Source organism: Stegastes partitus, unplaced genomic scaffold (assembly GCF_000690725.1).
Source record: "Stegastes partitus isolate 25-593 unplaced genomic scaffold, Stegastes_partitus-1.0.2 Scaffold635, whole genome shotgun sequence".
Lineage (NCBI taxonomy): Eukaryota > Metazoa > Chordata > Actinopteri > Pomacentridae > Stegastes > Stegastes partitus.
The window spans coordinates 107,618-122,739 of NW_007578366.1; the positions used below are offsets into that span (position 1 = coordinate 107,618).

Below are 15,122 nucleotides of genomic sequence, written 5' to 3' on the forward strand. Positions count from 1 at the left end.
AAAAAAAAAAAAAAAAATGGAGCCAGTTAACAGCACACTGCCCGATTCATAAGAATTGCATTCATTCAGGGTGTGCTGGAGAGAGGAAGAATGGTGGGCGGAGGGAAGAGGGACCGGCGTTAACAGGTCGGCTCTGCAGCAAGGGGGCAAAAATTCCAGGGCAGACAATGAGCTTTCTTGTTCCCATGGGCTCCTTAATGAAGGGGTGTAGCTGTGTGGGTAGAGGGTGCAGGGCAGGGCCGAGGGAGAGTGCCGACTGACAGACGTGGGAGATGGAGAAGCAGCTCATTTGGAGACAACCCTGCCCTTATCTTCTCCTCATCAGCCCCGGCTGCATCTGTCAGCATCCCCTCTCCCTCCCCAGACCATTTCTCTTTCATTTCCAGCTTCATTTCCGACCCATTGTTTCGCTCCCCTTTTGCTTCCAAAACAGCAGCGACGGGACTCAGAATGGACCCTTGAATGAGGTTGGAAATAAACTTAATGAGACCGTGCACAGAATGGCCACTTCTTCCCATTACTCAGTGCGCATGAGTCACTTTTTTCTTTGGGTTTAACACCTCAAACAAACAACAAATCAGCGCGCATCCAACAACACTAAAGAGGGTTGCAAAACCGAGGCGGGGTTGTTTCTGGGAAAAGCTTAAGTCATGTGAATCTAACGAACGCCGCCGGCCTCAGTGGCACAACTACAGCCTCCATCGCGGCTAAAAATAACAGCCGGAAGAGGCTTGTGCCACGCCTCAGCAGCAAGGCGGGCAACTCTGGGTGCCAGGAATATCCCATATACCATCCGAGGGGAGGAGAGATGCCAGGCGAGCCGGGGCCTGAGGACTGGCAGCCCACTCTGGCAAAAAACACAGGCAGACAGGCACCAAGCATGGAAAAGGCTGCACCGCAGTCATCCTCAGTGAAGCCCGGCCAGCCCTGTCATCTGCCCGCTGCAATCCTATCAAGTCCAATCAGGCGGCACAACCGTGGAGATTATTCTAAAACCAATAGAGAGGGTTAAGCTTTCAGATAATGGGTTTGGCCGACACAAGGTGAAACCTGAGACGAGGGCACTACAAGTGTTTTATGAATGACTTATCTGCAGCATTGTCACACGGATGCTCATCTTCCCTCCATTTCTATTGTACCTCTGTGGATTTTGCTCTTTACACTGAGATATCAAAGCTGCATTACACAGCTTTGCATGTCAGTGGAAGCTTCTGGTATCCAAAAAAAAATAAAAAATCAGGATTTCTTGATATCAGAAGCTTCTATTAACCTGAAAAGAGTAGTAGATGCTTAAAGGGTTGTCCATCCATTCATTATCTGTACACCGGTTAATCCTCACTAGGGTTGTGGGGGGCTGGAGCCTATCCCAGCTGACTTCCGGCAAAGGCAGGGGACACCCTGGACAGGTCACCAGTCTATCACAGGGCTACACTTAGAGACAGACAACCAAGCACACTCACATTCACACCTACGGACAATTTAGAATCACCAATTAACCTCAACATGTTTTTGGACTGTGTGGGAGGAAACCGGAGAACCCGGAGAGAACCCACGCTGCACGGGGAGAACATGCAAACTCCACGCAGAAAGATCCCGGGACGCGGGACACGGGACGCAAACCAGCGACCTTCTTGCTGCGAGGCAGCGATGCTAACCACTGCTCTACCTTAAAGGGTCAGTTCACTCAAATTACAAATAGTTGTGATTTCTTATTTCACTTTTTTTGCATTCTGCTTGTAAACCAACTCAAGGGAGGTGAAAGAAGTGTTTGTGCTGCTTGGATTACTTCAGATTTTGCTCTACAATCTCAAAAGCATTTCCCCAAAACAGGGCCTTCTTTATATATTATTTTAACTGATATCATTCAGATCATCTTTCTCTGTCCAGTAAAAAAAGGGTGCATTAAAAAAACATTAACTTTTGGTGAACTTTCCATTTGCATTAAGTGTTGTCTGCTGTTTATAATAATGTTTGTGTTTGACTTTGCTTTCGCATGCAGCTACACACTGTTCAATCTGTCAGCATCAGGAAGTGTTCTGTCACTTGCATCAAAGCAGTTTTTGTTTTTTTAGGATTCGTATGAGAGGTTCTGCTCACACCTCGCTTTTCTGTTTTAATGCAACTCCTCCACTTCTCTAACAGATTGGGGCCAGTAGGTCAACAGCGCCCTTGAAGCAACGGTGCATTTTTCCGCAAAGCGATGAGCTATCAAGTATTCAGTGAAGCAAAGAGCGGCAGCCTTAATGCGAACAGTGAAGGGAGTGTTCACCCCGTTCAGGGGTCACTGCAGTGGAACAGCCCATCGCTGAGCCACATCAAAGGCCTGCCAGAAATATCGATGGGGTTTTGGATCGAGGCTGGGAAATTCACTATGGCAATCACTCATCGGGCGCTGCACACCGAGGCGCGGAGGGAAGACATTGAAGAACAGTTGTCGTCGACTCTCCCATATCTTCTCTTTATATTATTACAAAACTTTACACAGACAATTGCTAATCTCCACCGTCGAGTGGAACACAGAGGGACAACGACGACAAAAAATAAAAAGTATTTCTCATCCGAAAGGCATAAATAATATAAAAGACAAACTTTTTTTCTTTAAAACAGATACATTCATATGAAATAATATTTTACTACTACAAAAAAATAAATAAGTCATCTAAAGAGTTTTTGATCTTTTTACGAGAGTCTTCCCTCCAGTGGGATATAGTTTCTGTCTTTGTGTTTTCCCTCCATCTGGCTGTGCTCTCAGGCGCTCTTTCTTTTTTTTTTTCTTTTTTCTTTCTCCCTCCTCCCCACGTCGCTCGTCTCATCTCGGTCCATCGACAGTTCTGTGTCCTCGTCACCGTCACGTGCAGTGTCTCTGACTATCTCCTTCCTCCTCCTCCTCCTCCTCGGCCTCCCTCTGGCTGCTTTCCGTTTCCCGTCCGCGCTGTGGGAGGGTGTGCTGGTGTGTGGGCTGCGTTCAGGCCTTCTGTGGGCCGGCCTGGATCAGCTCTCCTGCCAGGCTGCTGCTGGAGATCCACCCAGGCTTTTCGTCACAGTCCAAGTCTGGCAGCGAAGGACTCTCCCAGCACACCACAGGCCCCTTGGTGTCCTCGCTCTCTGGCTCCTCCTCAGCTGCACAGAAACACAAGGTTTATAGTTCGTATTAAAAAAGACAAGCACAGAAACCGGAGAGGCCCACAGTGTAATTTGTGGCGATACTGCATAGTTTGTCTGCATACAACATAATGATTGGTAATGATTTGAAGAAAAGGAAAAAAACTCCTGGTCGGGCATGAAGCAGAACAACTGTAAGAGCTCAGTTTAACAATAGGGCTGAGCCATGACTGTCTGGAAGCAAATGTTCTCACTTAACATTTGGGTTGATATTTTGGGAAATGGGCTTATTCACTTTCTGTCTTGTTAGAGGGAAAGATCAAAACAACTCATACTTTTCCCACGAAGGCTGGAAAAAAAAGAAAAGAAAAGGAAACTGGTTTTCTGGCTGGATATGAAAGTTGCAAAAAAAATAAATAAATAGATGAAGCTACCAGCAGCAGGTCGGGAAGCTGGTAAGATGCAGGTTTGGGGTTCATATGATGGACTTTATTTAACCCTCTGAACTCCTGCTCCTTTCACATTTTTACTCACTGCAACATAAAGTGCTGCTTTACTATGGAAACAGCACGACCCTGGCTAGAGATGTCAAAAAAAAAAATTTCAATAAAGAAAAAACAAAAGCTGAATTGATGATTTAATATTGATTATTTATTCTATAAAATACTGAAAAAGTGCCATCATGGATCACCAACACTGCAAAAAATGTGGCTCTCCATATTATAGATTTTTTGCTCCTTACATTTTTAGTCTCCATCTTTGTCTTCAGGCTGCATTTCATCCCAAAAAGTCCCTGATTTTTTATTATTTGACTATTGGTAACAGCAGAGTCACTGATGGCTTCACAGTTGCATGAAGATTTGCAGATTTTTTTGTTTTTTACAGAATCTGGCTAGAACAAACAGTTTGTGTTTTTGGCCATTTATTAAACGAGACAAGTAGAATAAAGTGAATTTGATGAGCGATTGCAATTTTAAGCAGTTTCTCCGATGGAACCACATGTCACATAAGATTAGATCAAGGACTGTGAGAAAGCTAAGAAGATTTTTTTCCGATTTTACAGTTTCTGGCTCTGATAAATGATGTAATTTCAATTTCATTATTTTTTCAATAACATGCCGTTCAAACCTTGTGGGTTTTCAGGTTCAGAGGTTAAGTCTTTCAGGTTTCATGCTTGGTGAAGCATGACAGTGGCACCAATCTTCTCATGTAACTCTCAACAAATAAGCAAATATGTTAAAATATTCCTTCAGCTGTCCGAACTTAGAATTACATGAGACAAAAATACAGCTCATGTCGCTCTAAAAGAGGTGATCCTTCTGTGAAAAACCAAACCCAAGGATCAATAGTGTGAAGTATTATTGCATAATCGGGGACAACAGGGCTCTAAGAAGTTGTAGTTTCCTGTGGTTATGGTGGGAACACAAAGGGACAAAGCACTTAGAAAAAAAAAAGTTTGTGGGCATTTGTTACAAACATGTGTCTCACCAGTGTCGTCTGCTGGAGAGTTTTGGCTGTTCCTGATCAGACAGCAGGAATGCTGCGAGGGCGACGACCCCCTGTGCTCCTCCTGCTCGCCGGGACGCATCTGGCCGTCGGTGCCGCGGCACGGCGACGAAACCTGGCCCAGAGGAACCATCTCCAGCCCGTCCTGCTGGCACGGCGCCACGCGATGCATTAGGGGCAGAGTGCCGCTGGAGAAGGTGCCGTTGGTCTTGTTGTAACATCTGCTCAGACACGGAGACGGAAAGAAGTTCGTTTATGAGGCGTCCGTGCGCTGCCGAGAGCTCACCCACGCGCCGCCCTGCTCCTTCCTCTCTGTGGCTTTCCCACCAGACCCGGAGAACCCTTGCGTTAATACTAACAGTGTACTAAACAATGACAGCTCTAACACAACTGCAGCTCTCGTGTGCAGCTGCAGACCAGAGATTAAAGGTCCACTCTCGCAGCCTCTAAGTGACTGTGACACATTGTGGTTTTGCTCCTCAGCGAAACTCCCAAAAACAGACAGTTGCACGCAGCGCAGCTTCTCCGCTGCTTCCCCTCTTCGCTTCCCTCCGTCGGGCCACGATTGAATTCTGCGGCCACACCCCCTCTTTTCCCAGCAGCCGGAGGTAAATAAACACTGGGCTCATTAGGTCTGCTGGCTGGGTGCACACAGGGTAAACTGTGATGCTGGGGACCCTTAAGTACATAAACAGGACTAGCAGGAGGGCAAATGTGTGTGTTTGGGCCTCACAGGGGGCTCCAAAGCACCGCCGCAACTTACAGTAACGAGGAAAATCTAATATTCTCAGTCCAGCTTTTCTTTGCAATATCCATCTTCTTTTTTTTTTTATTGTTTTCCACCAGAAAATTAAGACGCACGCTGCTTTCACCTGGATTTTATTTCTTTTTTTTGCCCCCTGCTGCCGGAGACACCGATCATTGTGGTTTTACAGCACATAAACTGACACATGTGATCATTCCACAGACTTTTTTTCATACTTGACAACACATTCAAAGACTTTCTAAATAGAAAACAGAAACAAGCAATCCAAAATAACCTATACGCTATAAAGAAACGGTCGTTATATTCTCATACCTGTTGTTGTTGCAGAGGTTCTGACAGCTCATACAGTCAGAAGACTCCGTTTGTGGCAGCGCTGTGTACATGCCTCCACCCTGAGGAAAAAAGAGCGCAAAGATTTAGCCAAACTGTGAGGAAACACCTCATTTAATATTTGCACAGCGCGGACGAAGCTCAGCGTCGAGGCTCACGTTATGGTGGTGGTGAGGGTGCGAGTGTTCGCAGTCGCGGGCGCCGTGGGGCAGCGTGCCATCGTGGCCGTGTGGGTGGCCAGGTGAGAACAGGCCGCCGGAGCCGTTGAGCAGCGCCAAGCCGTTGGGGAGCTTGTGGTGGAGGTGGTGGCAGCCCTGGGGGAGCATCTGGCCGCCGTGGCCGTAGCCGCCGTGGATGCCCCCGTTGATGCGGCTGGTGCCGGGCAGCGTGGTGTACTCCAGCATGTGGCCGTTCATCTCCGCCGGCTGGTACAGGTAGCCGGGAGGGTCGTACTCTGCAGGGACGGACACAGACGGAGACCAGCGTGAGAGTCTGAGCTGGTTTAGTGTTTAAAGGCATTCATGGCAAACAGCAGTTATTGACTCAGCTCAATGCAAACCACAATACTTTCTAAAAAATTGGCCAAAAGTTTGTCACAAGTTTTGTCGGCCTTAATACTGCTTATAAACTTTTTCCAATCCTGTGTGATTTCTGTAATAATTTTGGACTGTTGGCTGATCGTGTCAAGATAAATATGATATATATATACTGTTATGTTTGATGTTTTTGTTAACCCCCTAAACTCCTAAACCCACCAGCAGCTTTGAAAGGCACATCAATTTTCACAAATAGCCAAAATTACACAATTTATTAGAGCCAGAAACTGTCAAAACAAAAAGTTTTTCTTTCCAACAGTCCTCAAACTACTCAGCTGTAACCTAAAATCACATTATTCCGCAACTCTCATTTAAAATACTGCGAAACATAAACACTTTATTCCAACTAGATTCTATAAAAAGAGTAAATTCTACCCTCCTCTGTATAACTGGGAAGCCATGACTGAACAAAAGCCACGTGACAAAGACTAAAATGACTTTTATTCTGCATGTGCCATTTGGAAAATTCACCTAAAATAAAGCACTGGCATTAATCAGGTTCTGTAAAAAACAAAAAATTCTGTGAACTTCTGCGTGACCAGGAAGCTATTAGTGACTCAGCTGCCACCAACAGGCACGCAACAAAAATTCTGGGCCTTTTAGGCTGAACTAGGTTGAACTGCAGGCAGTGTTTACGTAGAAGAGACTGCAGACATGTATGGAAATACATTCAAAATAGTTTAAAAACTGAAAATAGGTAAATATCGATAGCATGTGGAGCCCCCATTTTGTTTTTCACCTCTCAGAGTACTTCTAGTCATGGTTGTCCTTTTTCTACAGAGGTGCAGGACTTTACATTACAGTGAAAAATGAACCCAAGGTGAGTAAAAATGTGACACAAACAGAAACTGCTTGGGATTTAGAGGGTTAAACAAAAGTTGTTGTTTTTTTTCATTTCAAGAAATTCATGCAAGAAGTCCCCAACACTGGCCACTGAGTAAGAAGGTAGGCGTCAGGACCAGGTCTCAGGTATCATAATGTCCCTGTTATATGAATTTCAAACCCTCTTGTTCGATTTAACTCCAGTGAATTATTTATGAGCCTCATCCACAGAGAAAGTGGGCACCTGTGTGAGTCTCAGCTTTTCTTTAAAATCTTTAAATTGCAAAACTCCAGCTATTCACAGACCCAAACGGTCTGGTAAAAAAGTCCGGCGAACAATGGCCAGCGCTTTTGCGAGCGCCGTGGGATCCGTATATGCACTTGGAACGAACACTTGGAATATGCTTCATAAGCTGTCCCGGGGCCAACTAACTTTAAAAATGAGGCCGCCCGAACCGAGTTAACTCTTGTGCTGCAAACTCGAGAGAGAGCGCGCACAACTTTTTAGACACGAACTCTCACAGTTCAGGCAGCAGCTGCAGCAGAGATGAACTCACTGTGCATGTTGTTCTGCTGGCGGTTCCTCCACAGACACATGGCGATGAAAGCCAGCAGGATGAGCACCATGACACCCAGAACGCAGCCCACGATCAGGTACAGGAGACCTCCAGGGGGGCTGGGGGGCTCCTGGGGATGGGGGCCCGACGGGGTGATGGGGTGCTGGCTGGGCGACCCCGGAGCCTGACGTGCTGCAGCAGAGACGGAGGAGGAGGATTCGCATCAAAAGACAAATAACACGGCACCAAGCAGACTATAAAACGCGAGCCATTGTTGCTGCCCTCGTAAAAACTCTGCACATTTATGTTGTGTAATTTTGGCGATCATTAAAATTACAGGCTTCGCAGAAACACGCCTGGGTAAAAGCAGAGGTTCGAGTGAGTCATCTTTTCTCACCTCTGGTCTCGCAGATCATGACGTTACTGTACTCGCTCTCTCCACCGTCGTTAAAGCACTGCATCTTGATGTCGTAGGAGGTCTCGGGCTGGAGGTATCCAATCATGTGCCAGTTTTTTCCACCTGAGAAGGCAAATAATAAAAAAAAAGGGGGACAAAGGTGAGAAATCACCTCCTCTGCAAGGCTCACGTTGCTCCAGATCCTGTGTAAACTCACAACCAGTCAGTGTTTCCTTTCTTATCATCCTTCTCCTTGTGTCTCACACTTTTTTTTTTCCAGGAGGTCGTGTTCTTTCATTCCCCCCCCTTCCTCGTCTCTTTCTCCGTCGGTCCCACGAGGGCCCAGACAGTTGCTTTACTCTAGTCGAGCTCCATATATGGCAGCTTCATGTTTGTCCTGGCTCCGCTCCAGTATTCCCACTCCGACACACTAACGCGGCGCTCTGAAATCACAGATGAGACGACAGCCTCCAACGTGGAAATGCTACATTTCCAGCAAATGAGGCTGAAATAAGCGGCTGTTTCGTGCTGCGTTTCGTTTAATACGAAGAACAATAAATCAGCGCGCACGTCCGACGCCTCCGCACCAGAGATTTTAAAACGTGTAAGCGAAGAAAAAAAAAAAAAGAAATGAAAGAAACCTGCAGCTAAAGTTAACAAACTCAGCACCAGAGGTAGAAGTTTGTGGTCAATCAGAGATCTTTAAAATGCAGTTTCAACACTGACTGAAACTTTTCTTTCCCTCAGAAGTAAAAAAAAAAAAAAAAAAAACTGCTCAGTGACAAAATGTAGAAGTTAGTAGTTTGTCAGTTTTGTCTATAACTTGTGTATTTGGAAACTTGAATTAAAAAATGAATAAAAACAGAAAAGAAAGCTGCAGAGAAAGTTTATATTCCTACAAGTATGGTGGCTACAATAAGTATCAAACTGGTTCTCTGCTGAAATTAAGGGATCATGTTGACAATATCAGGACATTTCAGGAGAAAAAATAAATAATCATGGTAAATATTAGTACAGTGAGCGACTTATTTAATAGTACAAGTGCCAAAGTTAGATTTTGAATGCATCAAAAACTGCTCAGTGCTAAAACTGAACAATTAGTAGCTTGTCAGATGCGTCAGTTTGACAGCTTTGTCATATTTACAGAATTTCTGCTGCTATAACTTCTTCTTTTGCGTAAAAAAAGTATATTCCGTCAAGTATAGCATCCACAAAAAGCACAATATAGGTCCTCAACTGAAGTAAGGGGATTATTTTGACAATTCTTTTGGCTTTTGAGGAGAAAAAATGAAATAATTCTTGTAAATATTGGTGCAATCTGCGTCTTATTTGACACCAGAAGTGCCAAAGTTATATCTTACATGGTAAGAAGCTGTAACACTGGACTAGATGATGAGTTTTTATATGTCTGTTTTACATATTAATGCTTTTTCAGCAGCATATATGATACATTAAGCCTTTAATAATCCAAGAGTAAGGATATCTGTAGTGTCACAGCAGCAAAAGGGGATTTTGCAAACATAAATATAACAAATAAACTAATAAATATACAGAAACAGTGGCTCTTTCATATGTACAGTATTGCAATGGTAGTGCACAGATGCTATCATGAGTAGAAATACTGATTTTTATCTATATTGCACAGATAGCAAAGCACAGTATGAAGTGATGACTGGTCAGAACTTTATTTTGAAATCTCAGAAACTGTCCTCTGCGGCCACAACATCTAAAACCCTTCACTTTTTTGACAGAATTTAACACTAACAACTCGCACATCTCTAAATTATCAGCCTCCAGGAGCCCGACATTTGTCCCCGACGGTGAGGAGTCTGAGGAGCTCAGACGCTGAAGCGTTGGGTGGAGTGATCGGACGCCCCTCCTTCTCTTCCTGTACCAGGCTCAACTGTTAGCATTCCAGCCGGCAACCTGAGCCGCTCTCCTCCGGCCGGGCTCGTGTTACAGCTCTGGGCCCATTAGCTGGCAACCATTTATTAAAAACAGATTTCAGAAAGGCCTGCTGGCCGGGGAGAGCGCTCGCTATAAATCAAAGGGCAGAAATGCCCCTCTTCACTTCACCCCGAGTATCCATTACGGCCCCAGCTCCCAGTTTATCTGCACAGCGTGAGCTTACGTCCACGACAGGACGAGGCTGTCGACAAACACTCGGCGCTCCATCTGCAGGCGTTTAAAATGAGCTCCTTACCTTCCACTATGTCTTTTTTGTAGTCGCTGTCGTCGTCGCTGTCCGTGGGCCGGTAGCAGATGTAGAAACCCTGGATCGGGGTGTTGTTGTTACTCGAGGGACTGTACTGGAAGGGGATGGAAAAAAGAAAAAAAAGATTAGACTACAGCAATCTGGTGGGCAATTATGATACAAAGAGAGGAAATTTTCCAGCAACTAATGGCGGGGTCTTGTTATCGGCAGATGTACACGACTGCGAGCTAGATGGTGATTGCGCCGTGTGTCTGAAGTTCAGGAAATAATGAGTCTGAGGTTAAGTAAATGTGGGGAACTATCTGCGTCCATCTGCAGCTCAAACTGCTGCGAGGAAGAAGGGGCGGCTTTGAAGGCGGCGGGAATCAAAACGCAGACGGACTCTCATCCTGCAGAGCTGTAATCAGCGCAGGAGCTCAATTAAAGGTCTGATTTGAGTCTTGGCTGCAAGAGAAGCAGCAGCAGCTCGATCGCAGGTGAGCCGGATGCAAACATCGCACACTGGAAGGTCGAACGCTGGGCCAGGAAGTTACGCTGCTTCTGATTTATGTGTGCTGTACTTGCATGTTTCCTCTGCTTTTTCCACCATTTAATTCATTTTGCAAAACAGCAATAGAGCCGCAAGATCAACTGAATAATCAATTAGCTGTCAACTATTTAGATTTTTAATCTTTAAGTATTTAGGACAAAAACAGTTTGATTCCAGCTTCTTAAATGTCAACATTTACTCGTGTCTTTCCTCCTCTATGACAGTAAAATGAATCTAACTTGATTGGAGGACGTTAACTTCTGATTTGGTGAACACTTATCGCCACTTTTCAACATTTTTGAGACCAAACAACGAACCAAACAACCAAGAACAAAGCAAACATTACTTAGTTGCAGCCCTGCACAATGACAATCAAGTGTCGTGATTATAAAACACAAAAAAGAAAGTAGGATTATTATGCATTTGCACAGAAATGACACAAAAAATGAATGAAACACCAGCAGCCAGATGATCAAACAAGGTTTTAAACCAGTGAAATGTTGGTATTAATCCATTATTGTGCAAGAAAACTACAACAGATCAAACTCCTGCCTCTCAACAGCCGGTTTAGTCATTTTCCTGTTTAACTCAGTTGTTAAAACTCCACTAAGTTTATTTAAAACCCAAGCGATCCTCCGACTGCTTGGTTAAACTCACATTCCAGCGCAGCATGATCTGCGTGTCGCTGATGGCGTCGGTGGACAAGATGTGAGGTCCGACCACGGGGCGGTTGGCGATGCGAGGGCTGGCCTGAGGAACCTGGTAGGGCTTGGAGGGGATGCTGTGAGGACTCGGGCCGTACATGTTCATGGCCATCACACGGAACTTGTAGGCGGATCCTGAGAGAGGAACATGAAGAGAGGAGCAGTGTTACAGTACAGTGGTGCTGGATACAGTCAGTAGAAAACATTCCATCCATTTATTGAGTTCTGCTTCCGTGTTTCATCTGTTTTATTATTTAACTCTTTTTGAGTAGTTTAAGAGTAAACCAACCCTTGTTGCTGTTTCCTATAGACATTAAATACGATTCTCTTCAACCAAACATCTCTATTTATTTGATTTTATGTCTGGTCTCATCAACACTTTATCTGCTTTATACAGAGACGGTAACCAAGCTGCACACTTTGATGCATTACCAACAACTTTCTGCATCTTTTTAAAGAGCCCATATTATGCGTTTTGGGGTTTTTCCTCTTTTAATTAGTGTCATTTCTGTGCACTTGAAACATACGCAAGCTTACAAAGTCAAAGGTTTAGATCAAAGGGAGTTACTTTCTCCCACAGAAAACATTTCTCCTCATCTGTCTGAGACGCACTGTTTGAAGTCCAAGCTTTATTCCCGTTACGTATCGACATCACCATGTAACACATCTGCGTAACGCCTGACTAGCATCTACTTTGGCCCTCTACACCTACATCCCTACACCCACTGATATGTGATTACGGTAAATGATCGCTGTCTACTTGCTTTCATCATTCCAGCTGATCAATCAGAACAGACTGGACTTTTTTTTTTAAACTAAAGACTGGAAAAGATGCTGCAGCAATGTACATTATGACAAAAATGTTGAATTTTAAAGCATGTAAACATACTCTAGTAGACCCCAAAATATAGTATAAACCTATAATTGTGCATAATATAGGGTCTTTAAATTAATTGTTGGCAAATAACACATACACCCAATATAAACTAAGAAAAGATGTTTAATCCTCTGAACTGCAAAACCCGTCTGTGTGGTTTAAAAGGCGTGTTATCTTTTAAAAAACTGCCAAAATGACAATTTATCAGAGCTAGAAACTTTATAAACAAAAAGAATTATTGAATTTTAAACTACTCATCTGTGACATGTTGTTCAGTTGGAAAACTTTGCAAAATCTTATCCTAAAATTGTGATATTTCATTAAAAACCCCACATGGCTCATTCATATAAATGCAAAAAACAAAAAGTTTGCACTAACAAGCCTCTAAAAAAAAAGAAATTCTGCACAACTGAGAAGCTCAGCTGTGAGCCAGAGTCATGTCACAAAAATGGAGGGACCTTTAAGCGACTGGGCTGAACTGCAGGCAGTGTTTACACAGAGCAGATAGGCGACTGCTATGAAAAGAAATCAGAAATGTAAATCATAGAATATCCACAGTATGAAGAGCCACCAAATTTTTGTCTACTCCTGGTAAAAATCTATGGGGGCTTGGAAAAATGTTGTACATGTTGATTCAAGTTTTCTTTTAACATTTTAAATATAAAAAAAATATCTATCTCCTTCTAGCCATCGCTGTGCTGATTCCATTGGACTTTAAGATGCAGTAAAAATGACTCCACGGTAAGTAAAAATAAAGCTGCTCGGGGTCCAGAGGATCTGCATCATTATCAGTGACAGAGTCAAGTGTTGGCTCAGCGAATGATTCACTCTTGTATGCAATAGTAAAACATTTGTCTGGTGTAAGAAAAATAAACAAAGGAGAGGTTAGCCAGCTTTTAAAACTAATCACATAATGTCTGGCGATCTTTTAGAAATTCCTGTGTGGGAAAGCGATGGAGAGGAATCTTGTTTCCGTTCACCGGATCACACAGCAAAGTGAGTGAAAACTCACCAGGCTCCAGATTGCGAACTTCCACGGACAGCTTCAGAGGTGAGATGTTATCCGCCGCCACCACCCACTCGGCACTGCGGCCGCGCTTGTACTCCACCCGGAAAGCCGTGATCGGAGAGCCGCCGTTGGCTCTCGGGATCCAGGTGACGTATGCCGAACTCTCGGTCGCCATGGAGATGGTGGGGCGATCGGGGGCCTCGGGGACTGAGACGGGAAGAAATATGGAATGAACTTCGCAGGCATTCAATTAAAAGCACGCAGAGAACAATAAAAAGTATGAAAAAGAGGGGCGGCTGACATTGGATTCATCTTCACAAGGAAAGAAAAAAAAGGAAAGAAGGCACATCACAGAGAAGCCATGGAGGGATGTATATACTTACTGCCTGGGCCCTTAATCACAAAGTTAGAGCGAGCAGGAGAGAGTAAGAGAGAAAAGAGGGGTTAGTGAAAAGACTGACAGCAAAGTAGGTCTGTTTGTAACGCAGCTCAAGCATGTGCGCACAGTCTCTGACCCCGAAGCTGTGCGCAATCTCACAGCTTTCTGCTTACAGCATCTTTCTTCCAGCGAGTCATTACAGGGTGTCAGCTATCGTGTCACTGTTTGTACTCCGACGCACAAAGAAACAAAGCAGACCACATCTAAGCACCGATCTGCGCGGCGCAGCCCGGTCATGAACTCCACACCGACTGCGTACGCGACAGAAAGACCCATAATTTCCTCAGAAACATTCCACTGCGGCGGGCTGCGGCAACAGTCGACGATTGTGCGCACACCTACCCCTGTCGTGTATGACGACTCCGAAGTGGGTGTTGGGGGTTTTGTCCTCGGGAGCTTTGGGTGGCATCGAGACGACGGGAGGCTTGGACGGATTCTTGTTGGAGGAGGTGCTTTTTTCTGAGAGAGGGAGAAGCAGGAAGTCAGAAAACAAGGCCCTAAGTTGCTTCAGATTGGTGAAATTTACTCAAACTGGCAAATCTAAAGCTACAACTGAGCTGTTTAGTTGCTTAATTGAGTGTATATCCAATTTAAGCTCATTTAAATTGCATTGAACTATCTTAATTCATAACATTAAAGGGTCTTAGCTCTATTATTACAATAATTTGCATGCTTTTTGAAGGGTTTTAGTTCCTAAAATGCACACTACTAAGGTAAAATCACACCATAAATACCACTACAGGGTCTTAACCCCCATATTTTAACTTGTTAGGTTAATTTGTAGCACCAATCTTAGTCCTTTTTTTAAACTGGGAAGCACTTTGGCACACAAATATTTGCTTGAAAACCTCTGATTTGACTTGATTAACAAAAATAAAACAGCAATACACTCTAAATTTTGCTGAACAGCACTGCAGCTACCACTAAGGATGCAAAAATCCTATTATTTCAGGTTAATTTATGATTTTTAATGGCTTATTTTGGACTTTGTATGTGCATATATATTCAGTGGACTGTCTGAAATGTATTTCTTATTTTTCCACCAGAATTATATTCCTGGCTGCAGGAAGAGGAGGTACAGTTTTACAGAGAACACTTAAATTCAACGGTTTACACATAAAACACGTGTTCCTTTTTTTATTTCTCGGAGAGGTGGTGCTGTTCTGGTGCAATTTGGAGCCACATCTGGACATGAGAGCCTGATTTTTCTGGACCGGTTGGCATGTTTTTTGGTCCAGGACCATTTTGTAAAACAACCACCCTCGGGATACAA

General features: G+C 44.2%; 1 protein-coding gene across 1 annotated transcript in view; it reads right to left on the minus strand.

Annotated features, from left to right (window-relative positions):
• Positions 1-2,434: 2,434 nt before the first annotated feature.
• Positions 2,435-15,122, minus strand: part of cdon (cell adhesion associated, oncogene regulated) — a 34,487-nt gene continuing 21,799 nt past the window's right edge. The window contains exons 10-19 of the mRNA XM_008289772.1: positions 14,192-14,308; positions 13,414-13,617; positions 11,478-11,659; positions 10,280-10,385; positions 8,077-8,199; positions 7,680-7,871; positions 5,863-6,158; positions 5,687-5,766; positions 4,591-4,829; positions 2,435-3,120 (exon numbers count right to left, since the gene is read on the minus strand). Coding sequence (XP_008287994.1) covers positions 2,966-3,120; positions 4,591-4,829; positions 5,687-5,766; positions 5,863-6,158; positions 7,680-7,871; positions 8,077-8,199; positions 10,280-10,385; positions 11,478-11,659; positions 13,414-13,617; positions 14,192-14,308 — 1,694 coding nt within the window. The 3' untranslated portion in view covers positions 2,435-2,965. The remainder of the gene's footprint in view (positions 3,121-4,590; positions 4,830-5,686; positions 5,767-5,862; positions 6,159-7,679; positions 7,872-8,076; positions 8,200-10,279; positions 10,386-11,477; positions 11,660-13,413; positions 13,618-14,191; positions 14,309-15,122) is intronic.